Here is a 21,052-nt window from a genome sequence, read left to right as displayed (position 1 = left end):
TCAAAGTGAAATTATGAAGAGAGATTTCATTAAAAATTAGACATCACAGAGTGTACCTGCTGATGCTGCACATAATTGGGAAACCAGCTCAACACTCATATGAAAAAAAAACCTGAGGACATAGAGCACACAGATCAAGCACAACTGCCAGGAGTAACACCTGAAACCATCAATTTCATTTAGGAATTTTTTTCATACTCCAAAGTGTTGCCAAAATAAGCTGATTGTCCTAGTGGTAAAATACTGGGTGCTAATGGGTCAATACGATGAGTATTTATCATTCAAGAAGAATGATGCTAACTTGATTCAGTCTTTATCATCATCACTGGTCAACAATCCTAAGACTTTTCACACAGCTCTCCATTCCATTCACTGAGAAATTTCATTTACATGGTAAAAATTCAATCAATAGAATAAATCCTGGTCAAATACATATATTTCTGAGATAAAGATGAGAGTTGACTAATAAAAATCCAACACTCACCCTAAGACGCTGATCGGCAACTGTCCAAACGCGGCTGGCAAAATCATTAGAAGAACCAAGGATGAGAGTGCCTGTTGAGTCAAAGTCTACCGACATCACAGCTGCATTACTTCCCACAAGAATGCCTCGGCTTTCCATGACACCTAGTCAAAATAGTTAAAATAAGGTTCAAGTTTGGATGACTCCATGATGGCTTCCTGAAAAAGAAGTAAGCTGGCCAATATCATAGATAGCTTTCTAAATTACCCAAAGCCAGTATTCCACTATGTGACTTAAATCCTTCTGATAAAATCATACACGTTTATATTCCTAGGTTTTATCCCCATTACTTCAAATAAAACTCAGATTAATTCAATATCCTCTTCACTCATCAGTCACAAAACACAATGGTTACGTTTCCACTATTCACCCAAGATAAAGGTAGATTTGACTCCCCATTTTGCAATTGCATAGTGAAATATGGCCTATAGGAAAATCTATTCTCTTCAACTAACAATGCTGTTTACTCACATGAAGATACACATCTAATAGATTGAAATGCTTACAAAAAAAATAATATTGACTTTGTGTGTCTTTTATTGGTAGATGATTTACTTTAATGTGACATTCATTACCACCTTTATCTAATAGTATTCTTACTGAGACATAGGTATTGACTTAAGTTTCTCATTAGGAAAGCATCGCAACATTTCAAGTATTAGGTAACTCAGGTACCAGTATTTTATTACGAATCAAGAATTACTGTTGGAGTAACTGAGCAAATACAAGGGAAAAAACACAAATGAGGCCATCTTCAGCCGATTTGTCTTCCAACAGAGTATTAACGGAGGAATGGAGTTACCATTTAGTTAGCAATGTACTAACATTATAATAAGATTAGTGTCCTCCTGACCAACAAGATTCTGAATTAACACTTGCGGAAGATGAATGTGTGAAATTTATTTTTCCCAAGGATAAATCAGCCACTAAAAGATATGCATGACCCTTCAGTGAGGCAACAGCATTTACAGGTTAGAATTGAACTCAGCCTAAAAATGCTTTAAAGTAAAATCCGAATATAAAAAACTAAAATAAAATACATACCTAATAAAATCATTTAAAGGAAATTTTTAAAATTATTGCCCATAGCAGCACTAAAATTCATAAATTATACTATATTTGCAAATAACACTATGCCACCAGCTTAGTACGGATAAGAATTATAGCAATGAAAAAAGATATCTTGTTACACTCATTCAAGAATATGTAGCATGGCATGGTAAAAATGAAAACCAGTTGATCCCCAGGATGAAATTTTCCAAACGCAACTGTAATATGAACAGAACTAAAATAATAATAGCAATCTATTAATGCAGAAATATTATTTAGAAAGGGAAGCAAGTAAATACATTAATAATATTCAGATAGATACACTACATCACATAAAGTATTTGATACAGAAATTAAAACAAGAAATAATGTCACAATTTAAAAATGTTAATACTATGGATAAAATTCTTGAAATGCAGCTTCTTAAGAAAAGCTTATTAGCTGAAATGACACACAAAACTAATAATCACTAAGTTGAGAGGTACATCCAGCAATAATAGCAAATAACATTTCAAATAGCATTAAAGTACTTGTGAGAAAACAGCTATATCCAGAAATTCCTCCCATACATAATTTAAAATTCCTACCAATTGGTAGTTTTTAAGGGAACATTTTTACTCTATTCAATTATAAATAGCTACTCTTAAAAGGCATAAGAATTAACAAAAAAAGAAAAGTTGCTGCCAGAGGACCATGTCTCCATGCTACTGCATGTAAATAAATATTAGCTTTTCTGATTGAAGACAAGGACATAGCTATCACCTTCATAGCAATGCTGGGGGCATTGAAACTTATCTTCCTCAGAGCTTCTTACACTCCAACAACACTTATGGCACCGCTCTGATGCATATTCGTCTTGCATTCCTAATACCATGGATTGTATGATCAGAGTTTATCAAAAAATTTAATTGATTATTACTTGAATCATAAATCAAATTTGCTGAAACATTTATGGGTCATTCCACCACAATTCAAACAGAAAATTTTCTAAATCTGGAGAACAGACTAAAAGTTTGGTGCAAGCCAGACAGCTGCAACAGCATCCAGAAGCTATCATCGCACCTTTACTTAAAGTAATTATCTTCATTAAATTAAATGCTGTCCCTATCAATTTTTTTAGCTATTAAGGGAGGATTGTATTACAACATATGAATTAGGAAAATACAACGGGTGGCTACATCACTAAAATTGCGATACATCCTTATAGATATAATTTAAGTGTCACTTAACGGGAATAGTTCTTCCAGGCCCATTTCATGGTAATTCACAGGCCAACTGAAGGAATGTTTAGGGCTTTAAGACCATATTATTAAGCATGTATCTGAAATGGATATGTCAATTATCTTCCATTAAAAATTTAGTACCAATCTTCCATTTGTATTAAATTGACAGTGCCATAGATGGACACCACCTTATTTTTATGTTTGGTTAGTAAGAAATTAAACTTTTTTCAGGGAATGATAATCTTAATCTTTGAACCAATAAGAATTCAAACAAGATCCCACATTTTGGACACTATTTGATCCATAAATATGTGATCATATCATTGTGACTTTTCCATTTACATTGGCCAAACCATCTGTAATAACATCCACCACCATAATATCCATTACATGATCCACACCTACGTTACACCTCTTTAATGTGGCCTATGCCATGATTCATTTATGTCTCAAGGACAATCTCAGTATCTGATCTCTTTACCTAGTTGCAAAATAAGAAGCTTATTTCCAATGTTCTCAGCACCATATGATTGCCTCTATTTAGAACTTTCTGAAAAAACATGCGCTTAATGCAATGTCAAGCATCTTCCTATTGTTCATGATGCTTTCTATTGATCAATGGAGTAAAGAAATACTTACATTGGGAGTGCAATTGCTGTGCTTCATTCATAATCGGTATCATGTTTTAATCTAATAAAAATAAAAAAATAACTGGTTTTGAAATGCTACTTGAGTTTTAAAACACATGACATAATATTTTATCCAATAAAATGAGACATTTTTTACAATGCAATAAAAATTTTTAGCAGTGGAATCAATTAAAATTTTTTGTAGCATAATTTTTTTTCATAATTTTTCACTTAATTCAGAGGAGGATTAAGGCGTTGGTTTTCGGCCATTGTTCATTACAGTGGAACCTCGTTAAAGCGAGTACGGGCTATAGCGACACCCCCGCTATTACGAGAGATAGCCGATGCACCGTCAATTGACCCTATAATAAGAGTGTTAAAAAATTCGTTTTTACGAGACCCTTTCGGTGTTGGCTCTCGCCATTGCGAGGGTTTCACCGCCGGAAGAGTTTCATCAAGACTCCTTAACCTCTGTAATTGCTAGCGATCTGTTAGAAATGAAGTTAATGGAGTGCTCAGTCTCAAATTTATGTGGTAAACTGTCGTTCGATAAATATAAGGATTGATGAAACAATGCTTTGCATGATTTTTATTCAGTGCGGTGCTTATAAATTGTTTGAATAGTTAGTCGTTATTTGAGTAAGGAAATTTAGTGATGCAAAAAAACATCGCCTTTCGTCTGGATTTATGCTTACGTTTATCGGATAGATGTTTATCTGTCGCCACACCACTCCTGTTCCTGTATATCTGTTAGCAACAGGTATATTGGCTATTATTTGCTCCACCTCCGGTAAAGCGACAATTCGCTATAGCGAGTGTATATTAGTGCACCGTGGGGTGTCGTTATATCGAGGTTTCACTGTACTTTCTACGGTCCCATGACAATATGCAATGCTTCTAACCTAACACAACTGAGGTCTGACAGCTGTATTCAAGTGGATTTTAAGTGTTCATCAATTACTTAAAAACATTGTTTGTTGAGCTGGTGAAGTAAAAACTATTATTGGAGAGCCATCTTAAACATTAGGGTCTTCAACATTTTTCCAGTAATTATGGGAAGATGGTTGGGGGGCTCACCCTTTGACAACCCCTCTTAAGCCACCACTTTCATAACCAGGGAACTCCTATATTCATTATAAAAAAGTTAAGATGGGAAAAAATATGAAAGAGCGCAAGAAAATGGTAAACGGTCTATTGACCGTTTACCATTTTCTTGCGCTGATGGTCATAGCTGTCTATGACCATGTGGAGTGCAGGGTGCGGTGGGGAGAGGTGCGGATATCCGAGAGGAAGGGCATGTCGAGGGACGGCAGGGTGGCGATGAGCAAGGTGCCAGCGCCCAGGAGGAGGATCGGAAGGTTGATGGGAGAAGGGGGCGTGGTAGGCAAGTAAATAGCTACCACTTGCATTGGTGACGCGTTCTTGTCAAAATCAGGGGCGGATTCAGGGGGAGGGTCACAGGGGTCATGCCCCCCTCAAATTTTATCAAATATTAATAATTTTCATTAATGTGCTAGTTTTTTTACCCTAAACTGTCTAAAATCGTTCAATTTCATGTTTTTAAAAATAAAAATGAAATTTTAGGCTCCCAAATCCACAAAATATGGGTATTTAAAAAAAACATTTACACAAGAGAACTCTCTCCCAGAGGGTTTTCCATTCTCTTATTCTGATAATTCTAGGGTTGAAGCGAGTTATATATTTGCTGTAACACCAAAATGAAGATAAAAGTCATCACTAATAAAGACATATTGTGAGATTAGGGTTGTTATAAGACTCTGGGGTTCGAATTCCCTTGACTTCTCCCTTACAAAATTCTTTATTTCCCATGACTTTTTCACACTCTACTTTTGATCATTAGATAACATCTTATTTTTAGGGTAGTAGTCAATAAGAAACAAAATTCTCTAGCAAATATGCAATTTTTTTCAAATACTTATTTTTCCACAATGAATACAAAAAAACAGTAACTTGTGAACTTAATTTTAATCAAAATAAAGACACAAAAACACAAGCCCACAGCAAGTCAGAATCACAGCAGTTCTTTTGACTTGAGAGCAATGAAATTATTTCTCTGTATGCCATGGACAAAATTCACTGTCTTTTGACTGATTTCCCTGACCCATTTCAAATCCCTCAGCTTTTCTCTGTTTATCCTGACCTGTGAAAACTCTGGATAATGACGTATAAAAAATCTATCGAGTCATATAATTCTGAAAATAAAGATTTACCGTATTTCTCCAAATATAGTTCCCCTCTGAATAAAGTCCCCCCCCCCCCTTAATTTTGAGGCCTCAGTTTAGGGAAAAATTTTTAAAATTATGCTTGAATTTAGTCCCCCCCTTTACTTTTTCCATGGGCATTTTTGGAAAAAAGGGGGACTATATTCAGATAAATACGGTATATACTTTACTAAGTGGCACACTACCTCACCCATAGGCATTGATTTATAAGGAAAATTTTCCAAAAATTACATTCCATTTCAGAGTTCAAGTCCAATGAAAATTGTTGCAGTCAAATTGATACAGTGCAGCATAAAAATATTAAACTAATAATCAAAGTTTACTTCCAGCAACTTTTTCCTGTAAAATAAATGTGTCACCACATAGATATGCTCAACAAAACATAACTAATCCCACAAATTTACAGTACATATTTACAATAACATGACCCAATGAATGAATGAATGCCAAAGTTAAGGAAAGTAATAAATAAGTGCTGAACCAACCTTTGGAAACATCCCAAAGTTTGACTTTCCTATCAGCCCCACCAGTAGCTAGCAATCGGTCTACAGGACTCCATTTGACAGCATTTACTTCTCCATCATGGGCATCCTATGGAAAAAGTTATCCCATTACAATGTGCATATACCGTATCATTGTGGGTAAAAGATGCACCTTTTCCCCAGAAATTGCAGCCAACAATGGGGGTGCGTCTCTTACATGAATTTCTTATCTACCCCCCTTTCCCGGTCAAAGTCCGAGGGGAATTGAGTGGCCTTGGTTTTCACCCTGAGTCAGTCATTTGAAACCCTAGGTCAAAAACAAGCGGCAGTCAAGGGATTCCCTCCCATAGTGATTAATTTTTAAAATGCTCCTGTTTGCGTTTCTTACTCGTAAGCATCACGCTGTCACATCTGTACCTCAGAGGTGAACATGGCAAGGATTGCACGGGGTTTTTTGCTCTGGAGGGTGCGCTAAATTTTTTGCTATGAGAGGGCATTCCGCGGTATTAATACTGCTTATAGTAATTGCACATCAAACTTAAAACGTAGTTTTGAAGAACGTAGAAAAGAGAAAAACGTAGTTTTGAAGGACAATACCTGGTTAATAGTCAACATCTGTCTTGCTGAGTGATTTCCATTACACTAAGGGCCTGATTATTCAAAAATTATCTTCAGATGCTATTTTAAGGATTATATACAATTGAAAATTATGTTACTGTTAAAACCTGCAGTTTAAAAAATTCAAACAAGTGTGTACACTGTTGGACTAAATGGGAGATAGAATAAATCGGAAATGATTATAAGTGAACAGCGCTGAAGAAGACGTAAAGAGGAAGGAGAACACTCCCTCCGTCTATCAAGCAACAAGGCTACGAGCGAAGGAGCAAGGGATGAACACGTATGAGCATGCATGTGACATCATTGCCTTCAGAGCGAAGGGGCAAAGGTGCAGAGCAATTTGATGTACGCAGTTCCCGTTGCCTGAAGTTTCCAATCCATCTCCTCTTGTTTGAATGCACTCATGCTACGCTTGTTTCTTCCGAAATTGTGCTGTTTGGACAATGTTGACTATTAGTAGCCTTGTTGTACCTATAAAGCTTTGTGTCAATCAATTAGAGCTTAAAAAACATAAATACTGTTAACATGCATCACGTTAGTTCTCATTCTTTTTTTAACCTTGTGCGCATCATACAATTGTTGAAAGCTATCAAGATATCTTCAGGCTCAGTAAGTGATTCACCTAGCTTTTGGCTTCCAGAAACTGGGAGACATTGAACCTGGTTGACTGAAAAAGGTCAGTCAGTGAGACTGGGTAAGGATGAAACAAGTTTCCATTATTCCCATGTAACTGATATATTCTTTCGAAGGTAATGATTTATGTTCTGTATGGTCTCAGAAAGGGAAAAAAACCTTAGAGACATGGGCTGATGAAAGGTTGAGGGTGGTTTTGTGAAATCTACACCGTGGCTAATACATTATTGCGCAGAGATTCCCCCAATTGTTGTTCATCTCCTGGTGGAAGAGTCACACTATGTGCCTGTCGTGTTTTACCTTAAAATTTTCCATGGCTGAAATTATATAGCAATACTCCTACAAGAGCTTTTAAACAAAATTGTTTGTGGGTAGGACAAACATCGCACTGCAATGGCATATGCGAAGAGAGGATCGGAACTCTTTCTGCTCCCTCGGGGCATTGCATTCACGAGGGCATCGATTTAAAATTTTGGATTCAGATTCAATTTCTTCAACGCATTTGGATCTAAAGTATAAGGTGAAGGGCATTATCCGTGGACATTTGAATCCGAGGTTTCCGATCCAACCATCCATAGTAAGCATCGTAAGGTAGAGACTACAAGTGAATACCTACTTATCTCTGAGCACCATACATATTGTGTTAATTTAGCTGAAAATTCCACATGAATTTTTAGTATTGAAAGTGGAAATCCTTCAGATTGAGCATATCAGTTAAGTTATGTACTGGGTCCCAGTCGCAGTGGTTGTAGCCTTTTAAGGGCCCACTGCCAGCTGCATCGTACGTGCAGCTAAATCAGTTCGTCACAATTGTAAGTTAACACAAAATTGTAATGCAGTATTGCATTCTTCAGGATAACCACACTTTTTCATACCTTGCCTAGGTTAATCAACTTACGAACAAGGTCTCGGAACCCATATTGTTTGTATAACAAGGATTTACCGTATTTATTCATAATTTAATCAGGTACATCATACACATGACTCTGAAGCTATTCCACAGCGTGACTATAAGTATGGGAGATTAAAGAGACAAGGAATTTTTGCAAGGTATGTTTTTTGCGATGATTTCTGAAAGAAACGCTCTAACGAAATTCGTTATTACAAACCTCTGGTTTTTTGGTCCTGTGAACTTCATAATAACAAGAGTTTAATGCATTGAAATTTAATCCTTCTAAAGGAATACCATGAAAATCATATAACTATAAATATACAGGAAAGTTAAAAAATTAGTAAAGACAGAAATGTTTCTAGTGGATATCACAGGAAAATATTCTACAGTCTGTATCCATTTATGAGAGTCTTTACCATTTCAAAATCCAAGATCGCTGCAAAGGTAGTGTGCTGTGGTGCTCGTTCTTTAATAATCAGTTGTAGCATCAGTGCAACCAGCACATTCCAAGGGCGTACCCAGGATCATAACAAGAGGGGGGGGTAAGCCTGAGGATGACGCAGTGTGTCGAAACTGCGGACGTGTATAAATAAATATCTATGTGGAAAAACTAAGTTCATTTTCATTCATCAAAAGCAAGTTGGGGGCAAGCAATGGGATTTATGAGATTACTTCCTTGAAAAAATAGTTTTATTTTAGTTACATATCTTATACTAATACATACAAAAAAATTCAGAGGTAAGGAATCATTTTTCGTGTGCTTAAAGAAAATTTGTTGAATACTTTCATTTCAATTCAGTACTGCTTTTGCTTAAAGACTTTTGTGATTTTTGCCACTTGCCCATGTCACAGTCCAAAGGATATGAAAAAGGTCGTACTTTTGCATTATGACATCCGTACACAGCAGAAGCCATCAGTTGCTTTGTTTGAGTTGAATAACCACCACACACTAACCACTTGACAGGGTGTACCATATGCAGTGTTTTTACTTCCAAATTTTCCCCAACCATCACTTCCCTTTCCCAACCCTGCTTCCTAATGCTCCTCTGGCCGCATCTGCTTTCAAAAGGATTGCCAACTGAAGACAAGTACAGGCGGTCCTCGACTTTCGTACACTCGACTTTCGTACAATTCGCACTTTCGTACGCTCAAAATTGACACATTTTACTCGACTTTCGTACGCTAAATTCGGACTTTCGGACGTTGGTCTGTAATTTTTTTTAAATTCCCGCGGTGTTTATTGCGCATCCCAACATTCAATTGTTTCAAATGGCAGTTTCGGCAGTATATGCGAACAATACGAACATATATAATGAAGGGAATTGTTGGTAATTGACTCTAATCTAGGTGATTTATTTGGGAGAGAGACTGCCTGCTATAGGATGCTTTATCAAGAGAAGAAGAAAGCCTTCATTGAAGATATTTTTCAAAAGAAGTTGACGAGACATCATCGAATAGCTTTCAATAAAACTAGTAAGACCTTCTTTCTAATTGTGTTTTTTCGTTTAAGTGCTGTTTAATTCATATAAACCTTCAGCAACGATATTGCAAGAAATATCACCCGAATTCCGTTTGTCTTTTTTGAATAACATGCGGAATATACGCGATCACGAATGTCACCTGCCAAATATCGAATTTTGGTGTAAAAATTAAAAGGTATTCAGAGTGCATCCCAACATTCAATTGTTTCAAATGGCAGTATCGGCGGTATATGTGAACAATACGAACATATATAATGAAGGGAATTGTTGGTAATTGACTCTAATCTAGGTGATTTATTTGGGAGAGAGACTGCCTGCTATAGGATCCTTTATCAAGAGAAGAAGAAAGCCTTCATTGAAGATATTTTTCAAAAGAAGTTGACGAGACATCATCGAATAGCTTTCAATAAAACTAGTAAGACCTTCTTTCTAATTGTGTTTTTTCGTTTAAGTGCTGTTTAATTCATATAAACCTTCAGCAACGATATTGCAAGAAATATCACCCGAATTCCGTTTGTCTTTTTTGAATAACATGCGGAATATACGCGATCACGAATGTCACCTGCCAAATATCGAATTTTGGTGTAAAAATTAAAAGGTATTCAGAGTGCATCCCAACATTCAATTGTTTCAAATGGCAGTATCGGCAGTATATGTGAACAATACGAACATATATAATGAAGGGAATTGTTGGTAATTGACTCTAATCTAGGTGATTTATTTGGGAGAGAGACTGCCTGCTATAGGATCCTTTATCAAGAGAAGAAGAAAGCCTTCATTGAAGATATTTTTCAAAAGAAGTTGACGAGACATCATCGAATAGCTTTCAATAAAACTAGTAAGACCTTCTTTCTAATTGTGTTTTTTCGTTTGAGTGCTGTTTAATTCATATAAACCTTCAGCAACGATATTGCAAGAAATATCACCCGAATTCCGTTTGTCTTTTTTGAATAACATGCGGAATATACGCGATCACTAATGTCACCTGCCAAATATCGAATTTTGGTGTAAAAATGAAAAGGTATTCAGAGTGCATCCCAACATTCAATTGTTTCAAATGGCAGTATCGGCAGTATATGTGAACAATACGAACATATATAATGAAGGGAATTGTTGGTAATTGACTCTAATCTAGGTGATTTATTTGGGAGAGAGACTGCCTGCTATAGGATCCTTTATCAAGAGAAGAAGAAAGCCTTCATTGAAGATATTTTTCAAAAGAAGTTGACGAGACATCATCGAATAGCTTTCAATAAAACTAGTAAGACCTTCTTTCTAATTGTGTTTTTTCGTTTGAGTGCTGTTTAATTCATATAAACCTTCAGCAACGATATTGCACGAAATATCACCCGAAGTCCGTTTGTCTTTTTTGAATAACATGCGGAATATACGCGATCACGAATGTCACCTGCCAAATATCGAATTTTGGTGTAAAAATTAAAAGGTATTCAGAGTGCGGGTTCAACAAATACATTTTGTTATGCTTCTTGATATGTCCTTTTATTTATAGTGGATGTAATAAGTGGAATGTCAACTTAAACGCCAAGAGGAAGTTTCACTCGATAGCCAACGGAGTTCTTGTTTTTTAAACTTTTATTTGCATTTTCTGCGTATTTTCGAAAGAAATTAGATGATTTGAGGAGTTTTATTAACATAATATTAAAATTAAGTCAATTGAAATGAATTCCGTGAAAAAAAGGTTTCAGTACGTATATTCCGCTCTTTTGGAACGTAACCCCTAATTAGTATGGAAGTCAATGGTTCGACTTTCGTACATTCGACTTTCGTACATTCGACTTTCGTACAAGTTTTCGGGAACGCATTGTGTACGAAAGTCGGGGACCGCCTGTAATTGAAAGTGGTTTACTCTAGATCCGAGCGGTGGCTCATTGGCTGAACATTTACTTTTGTGTCCCACTGTACATATTACACAGGTGAGGATTTTTAAAAACTCATTACAGATGATGTCCTCCAATCATCAACTAAATGAAGGAAACTGACTTACAAATCGGAGTATAACTCCAGTTGGTATACTGCAACCCAAGAAGGCAAGGTCTGCGGCAGATCCAAAATTACTCCCATGACTGCCACGATTAGCACTTCCTCCCTCTCTCGCTGCATCTTCCAATTCCCGCTGCATCTTCTGTTGCCTTTTCCTCACAAAACCTTCATGCTCCTCATTCATACGGTCAGCATCCCTTGATTTTATGGATATCAGTCTTTCAACTAATTCCCTGTTTTCATCCTTAAAAGGAATGGAATAGAACAATAAGACATCCATTCACTGTACTTCAGTTTACATGAACATGATTTTGAGAAAGAAAAAGCAAAATTTTAACTCTCAATGAATGGCATGTCTTTCAATCAATTATGCCATTTCTAATTCCATAATTTTAATTGCAATCAATAATATGTACCAATGTGGTAGTCCACAAATTTTTGTTTATGGCTCGTATCTGTAATTTAATACTACGAAAGAAATTGTAGTTGTGTCAATTTTAAACACAATGAGTAATCAATCTCTCGATTAGGAAATGTGAAATAGAAAAGCTGTAGAAGACATACAACAAATTTTTGGTATTACTTGGCAAGTCAAAATGAAGAAATCTATTCATCAAAGAGCTGCAAAAGATGAAATATCACTGACTGCTAAAAAAATAGTAGTTCTTTAAATTATTCCATATCAGTTTTTCAGAGCTTTTTAAAATGAGCATCAAAAAAGAATTCATTATTTTTATGTACCTATCCCTTAACATATTTACAAGAGTATACACAAGTCATCAACACTTACTTGGGTCTTGCGCAACTTTTCTTCAAGAGAAGCAAATGCTAACTGCAATGCCTGATGTTCATCCTTTAACATTTGATTTAACCTCTCTAATTCACTTATATTTGTCTTCAAAGAATGAATTTGGCAATTCAGATGCTCTATTGTCTGGTTGCTTTCAGATAGACTGTAACAAAAGGACAAATTTTATTCATGCATTAATTGACAGGTTTTCCAATTATTCAAATACATATAATATTTTCATCAGTACAGTAGACTTTCGTTAATGCGAACAACGTTATTACAAAGTTCTTGTTTTTACAAAGTAAATCATTGGTCCCGACGAAAAGGCTAACACAATCTATAGTACAAGAAACATAATTATGAAATTTTCGTTAGTACGAAATTACCAACCTCAGTCTTGGTGGTTATAAAATGAACTTTATTACGAAGTTCCACAGGTAATCAACAGCATTTAGGTGGATATATGCTACACTGCATCATAATCATTGTGCTACCATTAATTTCTCATCGTACATTGTGCCCAAGAGTGGCAATTATGGTTTTTTCTTCTGTAGATGTTACTTCAATATACACACAACAACACATAATAAGTATCATTCCTGTTAAATCATGGTGACCCACTCAATTCCAATTGGCCGTATGATAACTACTTCAAAAAATTCAAGCATGCCCAAAATCTCAAATTTGGCACCTATAGAGTTGGCCAAAGTGACGGTTTGGCGTAGAGAAACTCCTACTCTGGGCACAGTCTGAACAAAGTATCACTTAATCCACTGTGTATTCAGGAACTGTTCAGCGTTCCGCCTGATCTTCCTTCCCGCAGGCAGCGATTTTTTTTTGCTCCAACTGTGTCGTATGCACAGCTACATCAGTTCATCACAATAATGACTTAACACAAAATTGTAATACAGTACTTTATTCTGCACGATAACCACACTTTTCAATGCCTTGCATAGGTTTATCTACTCACGAACAAGGTCTCAGATCGATCTTGTTCGTATATCAAGGATTCACTGTACATATTTGTTCATAATTTAATTGCGTACATCATACACATGACTCTGACGCTATTCCGTAGCACGACTAAGTACGGGAGATTGAAGAGACAAGAAATTTTAGCAAGGTATGTTTTTTGCGATAGTTCCTGAAAGAAATGCTCTTACAAAATTCGTTATTACAAACCTCCAGTTTTTCGGTCCCATGAACATTGTATTGATGAGAGTTTACTGTAGCACAAAATTAACACAATCTATTCATAGAAAGTCATTGAAATATTTCTTAAATTTTTAACTATAGGGTTATTATCATCATAAGTTGACAACACTAAGCATGGTTTTGACACATTGGCAGTTACATATTCCCTCGATAACACAATAAGAGAAATTCTGAGCCACTCATTGAACATTGAAAATTTAAATTGAGGGCACCTCATTTTAATCAATGATTTGATAAATTACAATTAGAGGCATGTCTATGAGATGCTTTTACCTGGCTTCTTTCATAGCAAGCTTCTTCTCCTTATCCTGAAGACAAATGTTGAGATCTATCAGCTGCTGAGCATTCTCTCCCTTACGTCGATGTAGTTCCGTCAGCTCTTCTTGTTGATGCAATAATCTCTGCTCAAGGATCTAAGCAACGACAAAGAAAAAATAACAATTAGAAGAAAGATTAAAAGCATTTCTCCTCTCCCAAATAGGGTAGTTTCCTTCATCAAAGAAAACGAAAGGCATTGATTGCGATTCGTTACCCACCATTAGTGTATTCATAATACACAAATTATTTGGTTTTTGAAATACCGGTTTAGACGAATGGCAAGGGTCAAATTTTATCCTCATTTGAAAAAGGCCAGATTGGCGCCCATGCGATTCCACTCCGCATGACGTCACAGGGACCTAGTTTCTACACGAGAGGATAGGAGTTATGCATCGTCTGAGGTTACCAATGCAAGCATGAGGCACAGAGCTCAGGGAAACATGTCTTAATAATCACCTATTAAAACTGGCTAATGTCGGAAAGTTTTCCTCGTTTGATAAGGTATTAATAAACCTTTTTTAAGCCAAGCGCTACCGTTCAGCAAGGTACTCAGCTATCCGCTAGCATCCTGCGACGTATCAGAGCTAAGCCTCGCCTCAAGGTCACCTCACCGGGCGGGAGGGGTAACCAGAAATACGACGTACGGAGATATTTCCCGACATTCATACTTAAGCGTCGCGTTTCCGCGCGCTTGAAAATTTTCACTTTTCATTTAATCGCGAAAAATAGATGTTGTCATTTAAAAATCTAAAAGCGCGAAATATGTACTCCAGGAGTAATAATCTTTCGATTAAGGCAATAAAAAAATAATAGGAAACCACCCTATTCTAAATATGCTTGGATAAAATAAATAAACATGCATAAAACTTTGTAAGGTTCACTAGTTTTATTCCTTTATTTCCATAATGGAGAGGTTTCACAAAGTAAAGCCTGAATTTATCAGTTAAATAAATAGTTTCTCGGTAAACTCTTCTTGGGATTCCCACTGGGTTAATTTTTCCATAATGGCCAATTTTTCAAGCTCCCACTCGGGTCTCATCCTCAAAGCTGAATGTTGCTTTATTAGTTTTGACGAGTCAGAGCTTGAAACGTTGGCCATTATGGAAAAATTAACCCAGTGGGAATCCCGAGAAGAGTTTATCCACATCATTTGCCAGGAAAGCATCCAATCATATTTCAAATATGTTCCCCTCATTGTGTTCTCAAAAGTATCATCAAATGTACAATTTTGGAAACCATCTACGACCCACATTTCTTCCACATTTGCGATTTAAAATATCTGTTTACAGAGATGTCCAATGGTGGAAGTGTTTTTGTTAGATCCCCAGGATTAACCACAACCTTGTATTTTTTTCCAGTAAAACTCAGGCATGTGCAGTCTTATTGACACCAATGCAAGGTGATTTTAGATTAAAAGATAAGCCACCACTTTTTCTACACACCTCAGTTTCAGCATACCACAGATCATCCAGCCTATTGGTTTCACATACACAATAATTGTTCTTTACTGAGTATTAGGGAAAAATTTTATTGTATAATAAATATCACTGTTGGGGGAAACTTTTCTCTATCAGCATCTCCTCTAGCATAACAGTAAAGCAACATTTTTCAAATCCAGAGGTATATATTTTAAAAGTCTTGAATGTCTTTAACATCAATAGTAAATGATATTACTTCCCCGCCTCCCCTTGCTTTAGATTTTAATCTACCATATCAATAGTGAACTTTAAATTTTAATGGTTCCGCAAACAAATTTCAGTAGTCAAGGTTCAGCAGATGTCCTGCATGTTATATAAGAGTGTGCATACTCTTGCAATTTTGAAGGCACGAGGATGACCGGCAAAGATTTGCTTGCAATTTACGCATTAGTGTATGTTATACTATGGAATTTAGGTAATACCTTAATAAGAGTTAGTTCATCACTCTTTAATCCTCAAGAGGATAGAAACCATTAGCAGAGTCATTATCATTAGCATTCCAACCAAGAGCAGTTTCACAGCATCAATGCACTAACTTTGAGATTCTTTATAGAGTTAGTAAGAACATGAAAAAAAAGATAATGAAATAACATAGGCTAGCAAATGCAGGTCAAGCTTCAATAAGCTAAAGTTTGAATTGCTAGTAACATTCTCATCATGACACGGTGGAAATGACTCAATTGGTGAAATTGTGTCGGAATTCACTGAATCATTACCGGAGCTCACTGTGAAATTTACTTAGACCTCACATAAAATTTGAAGTGACCACCCATCTTCATTTCACAGTTGTGTACAATGAAACCCAAGAGTTTAAACAGAAACAACTATTTGCAATCATGTCAAGAGGTAGAAAGCTAAAATAGACTAGATATCCACAAGACCACTAATTTTTCCACTAGAAGGTCGTCTATTCCCCCAACTGCCACAAGGATGGACCAATAGGGCTAATATAACCCATTTCACGTAACTTTGCTAGCCATGTGTAGCCGACCGGCGGTGATTTCACATTTCACTGTATCACTATGTATTTGACCCTCCTTTCAGATACGTATGTACTAACTACCCCTTAGTTCTCTCTAGCAGCCATCAAGTGAATGGAAAATTTTCATGCGTGCACTGAAGACTATAGTAAAATGTTTCAACAGGCATAAGTAACATCTTCACTAATGACAATAAGAGAGTTCCACAACAATATTCCCAGGCGTACTATTGCCTCGAATTCAAGAACAATTGGTTTTATATAACCTGAAACCCATAATTAACGTTTTTACAGAACTTAACATAAATGAAAACCACAGAACAACATCCAAAGAAGAAACTCTGTAAACTTTACCTGTATCTTCTCCGAAACTTTTCCATCTACTGACGAGGTCCTTTGGTTGATTTCCAAGCTTTCTATCCGTAATCTCTCATTTTGAATGGACAGTTGTAAATTTTCTGCCCTCAAAGTATTCGAACTCTCGAAAATTCTGTTATCTGGAACAAAGATGGGGCCAGTGTAAATACAAATTAAATCATAAAATATAGAGTGTCATCTCTTTTGGAGTACAGTCAGGGAAATGCCATCAATTAAGGAGTCGATTGTGTCAATGCCTACTCCTTACATCTGTTATTAGCGACAAAATAGGGAAAGAAAACCAAAAAACAACGAACCGCCCTGACAGATGTTGAACAAATTATGGCGAAGGTCTCCCTTAACAAAACAAAGAAAGGTACTTACGAAGCTTAATTAATTCCTTGAAGCAATGGCATTGAGTTTTATCTCTCATCTGTAACTGGAGAAGTATTTCGTTTCTCCAGTCGCATTGCCTTCGCTCCATCAAGGAGGCTGCCATGTTAATTTGTTTCTAAATAGAACTGGCAACCACGTACGGGCGGTACGGGTAGCCCACTTACTTACTTGAGATAAACGTTTTAAATTAAATAATCGGTTAAAATTATTTATTAGGTAACATAACAGGCATAATTTTGAGAGAAATATTCTGGGATACTCACTAATGCAAGATGCCATACCACAAATGAGCTGATTATAATTTTGGCGCCATTTTCAAACCGGCATATGAAGCCCATACAATTAAAAAGGTGAAATATAGTGTGAAAAATTAATCCATCAAAATCAAATTTACCCTAAATGTCTTTCCATGTGCTTATTTTTGACTGAAATGTTAGGCTGATTTAATTGAAAACGTGGTAATAACGATATCTAAATCAAAGAGGAAGCAGACGCCTTTGGAATGTTATGCATGTGTTCCACACGTCAAAAATTTCTCCAGAGTGATGGAACCGAGTGGCAGGACTTACATTTTGCTATCAGTAGCCTCAAATAATTACTCAATGGTTGAATAATTTCCCATATTCACGCTAATCCATTATCTTTCCAAGAAACTTCTATTTTTTCCCTCGTATTTTCCCTTCGTAAGAACGAAAATAGTATTTGATGACGTCAGATATAATTGACCAATCAAAAGCATTCATCCGAAGCGCGCTGCTAGCGCACTCATTTGCTTTTAATCAGAATCAGTTTGAAAACAATATTTCAATTTATCGTTTCTTTAATCAATGTCATTTTATTTTTCTCGTGCATATATAAAAACACGATGGTGGCAGCGCGCATCTTTCAATGCTTGACAGTTGTCATATTACTTATTCAAACTAATCATCGCGTAAGTGGTCAGAGGTCAATATTTGGAAGGCCACTTCGCCTTATCGCAGACAGCTCGTGACTGTTGTGAGTGAAACATGGTGAAACAGCAAGATCAGATCGAAACCTGAACTCGCGTTTGTTTCATCTGCGCCAATATGCTCCTATTTCTAAGAATTATTTCTGCATTTTTGTGTGTAAACGCTTTGCAAGATGTGGCCTTGAACTCCGATAACGGTGTGGAATGGGTGGTACATAATGTCAACAAATGTGAGAACGTTTTTCAGATTCCTTCGGTATTTTGAATTTTGATCGAATTTTCCGAATATTTTTACAGTTCCAGATGTTTTTTATCATAGCTCGTTCAATTTTGCCCTCAGCGATCTCTTTTCTCATCATCAATTTGATTTTATTTACAGCTATCCTTATTCCTGCAAAAGTACCCGGTGGCATTTATTCTGATTTAGTTGATGCTCAGATTCTTAAGGACGATGTATATTACAAGTCAGGCGATGAAGACTACCGATGGGTTGCGTATGAAAGCTGGACATACGAGAGGAACTTCACAGGTACCTGCATCTTTATGCCTTTAGGTATAACTTTATAGTCGTCGTTTCTGTATTGTATATCGTCTCCTTTTTCCTTCGTCTTCAGTACCCGTTGATTGGACAGTTGAGAACAAAGAAACTCTAATATTCCATGGGCTGGACACGGTTGCAGAAGTAATTTTAAATGGTGTCCAGTTATCCCCAGCTGTTGACAATATGTTTTTACGCCATTCACTGAATGTGAAGGGAATTCTTAAGGTGAGCATCAAATTTTTGTGTTGAGAATTTTCAATTGTAGTGTTTTTTTCGATTGTTTCTCTTTAAGGTTGGCAGGACTAAAAAATAATTTACTTCTATGGTTTACTTCTTTTGCTGCCTTTGTTTTACTGCATTTGGAACTCTAAAGCCTACAAAGGAAATACCAGTACTTAATGTACTCTCTTTATATTAAAAAATAAGATCATGATATTTCCTATTACTTAAATTTCTCTGTTAATTTGCTTACATTTTTCTCTCATTGTTTTTTCAGTATGATGGATTACCAAATCATCTTGTTGTTCAATTCGGTTCTCCAGTAAAAACTGCTCTGGAGAGATCACACTCATGGCCTCGTGTTGTTCCAGATTGTGTACCCGCGTCTTATCATGGGGAATGCCATGCAAATCTCATACGCAAAACCCAATCATCATTTGCATGGGATTGGGGTCCTGCTTTTCCATCATCTGGTATTTGGTGAATAATGCCCTCTCTATATCTCTCTTACTCCTCCTCCTCATAACTTTCATCAGGGCTGCCCAGGGGGGCGGAAGGGGGCAGATTGTCCCAGGCCAAAGAGTTAAGGGGCCAATAATTTAGACTAGTAAAAGTTCAAATGCTATTTCTCTTCAGGGGAGGGGGACTGCACACCCAAGCTCTGCTATGGGCCACAAGAGGTCTGTGGGTGGCCCTGACTTCCATTGTGAAATATTTGTTATCAAATTTATCAGAATAATTATATTTATAATAATCAATACACGTCCATATGTGATCATTTCTGATGAAGTAAATCACTTGGCACTTCATGTTATCGTGATTTTCCATTCACAAACACTTGTATGCCTGAAAATTTACTAAAGCCCGTACATACATTGCATGAAATTCTACTGTCATGCCATAAAGTTGTTTTTATAGGCATGGCATTGAAGTGTACTGAAATTTTAGTTTTTCAGTTTATAAGCTCAGAACTGGCAGACAAACATGAGTGAAATCTTTGCTTGACCAGGAACTCATTAATTTCCTCTACCACTAGCATATGCATGAAGAGTGTTGTTGGAATCTTACAGAGGAGAAAAGGCTCAGATTAACTACCAGGGTGCAGTAGTTTTTTTTATCAGGGAGAAACTTTGAATAGATGGATCATCATTATTTTACCTATTCCTAATAAAGAGCCAGATGAGTAAAAAATGACATAACATTCAATATTTATGTCTAAGTAAAATAGATACACAGAAAATATAGCTACATAGCAGTTGTGCTAAAGTCATGAGTCAATGACTTACATTCACGTAAATGTATTCAATTTTGAAGATTAATCTTAGGCAGCAAAAATGTCCAAATTCGTAGGAATAAGCAAATGTAATGCCAAGATCCAAACACGCATACCAATTCCTTGTAGACCTGCATGTAAGGGATAGGTATTTTGTCCTTTGATACCATGCAAGTATGACCCCAGGAGTGGATTAAATCAAGCCAGAATTTTCTGGTAGAAGCTAAGTGGCCGTGGATACCTTATATGTAATTGTGAGAAAATTTGTGCCATGCAAAAGAACTTTTCCAAGGGAGAAAATATATATTAATGTATAATTAGGCTTGATGTAAAAGAAGTAATGAAAATTTGGGTATTTAATGGTTCGGTGTTGAGGATAGCTAGCAATGAATTTGCTAAAATGATTGATTGTAACTTCCGATTTAAAAAATGACTGTGCTTACATTGTGTTTCTTGAGTTTTAGTCAGTATGTTGTTTCTTTAAGAATGCAATATGTAGCTCTGATTCATAAAAGTCCTTTCATGAAACAACCCAGTTTTAGCCTCACTGTTTTTGCTGAAGTTCAATACGGCCAAAAATAATGATATAATTAAATATGAAAGTACAAAAGTCGGTTAGGTTTCCTTTTGGTTCATAGAAGCAGTGGTGCAGTTTTGGGGGATAAACTCCCCTCTCCCCCCAAGAGCTCAGAGAAATTTTTAACCCTTTCGAGACCGCGGAGTTTTCGTCTTAGCTTGACTGCTGCACCGCTCCCCAAGAGA

At 36.3% G+C, this 21,052-nt stretch overlaps 2 protein-coding genes across 4 annotated transcripts in view; one reads left to right on the top strand and one right to left on the bottom strand.

Annotated features, from left to right (window-relative positions):
• Window positions 1–17,435, bottom strand: part of LOC124164363 (autophagy-related protein 16-1) — a 427,221-nt gene extending 409,786 nt beyond the window's left edge. Inside the window, exons 1-7 of one of the 2 annotated variants that reach the window (XM_046541655.1) lie at window positions 17,297–17,435; window positions 16,910–17,052; window positions 14,054–14,193; window positions 12,566–12,728; window positions 11,780–12,019; window positions 6,154–6,259; window positions 485–627 (exon numbers count right to left, since the gene is read on the bottom strand). In XM_046541655.1, coding sequence (XP_046397611.1) covers window positions 485–627; window positions 6,154–6,259; window positions 11,780–12,019; window positions 12,566–12,728; window positions 14,054–14,193; window positions 16,910–17,052; window positions 17,297–17,411 — 1,050 coding nt within the window. In that variant the 5' untranslated portion in view covers window positions 17,412–17,435. The remainder of the gene's footprint in view (window positions 1–484; window positions 628–6,153; window positions 6,260–11,779; window positions 12,020–12,565; window positions 12,729–14,053; window positions 14,194–16,909; window positions 17,053–17,296) is intronic. The other variant, XM_046541656.1, reaches the window with a different exon arrangement.
• Window positions 17,436–18,098: 663 nt separating this feature from the next.
• LOC124163359 (beta-mannosidase) overlaps window positions 18,099–21,052 on the top strand; it is a 41,788-nt gene continuing 38,834 nt past the window's right edge. Inside the window, exons 1-4 of one of the 2 annotated variants that reach the window (XM_046540223.1) lie at window positions 18,099–18,487; window positions 18,637–18,786; window positions 18,872–19,023; window positions 19,295–19,497. In XM_046540223.1, the coding sequence (XP_046396179.1) occupies window positions 18,376–18,487; window positions 18,637–18,786; window positions 18,872–19,023; window positions 19,295–19,497 (617 nt within the window). In that variant the 5' untranslated portion in view covers window positions 18,099–18,375. The remainder of the gene's footprint in view (window positions 18,488–18,636; window positions 18,787–18,871; window positions 19,024–19,294; window positions 19,498–21,052) is intronic. The other variant, XM_046540222.1, reaches the window with a different exon arrangement.

The sequence above is a fragment of the Ischnura elegans genome, chromosome 8 (genome assembly GCF_921293095.1).
Source record: "Ischnura elegans chromosome 8, ioIscEleg1.1, whole genome shotgun sequence".
NCBI lineage: Eukaryota > Metazoa > Arthropoda > Insecta > Odonata > Coenagrionidae > Ischnura > Ischnura elegans.
This window is presented reverse-complemented; position numbering and strand designations above follow the sequence as displayed.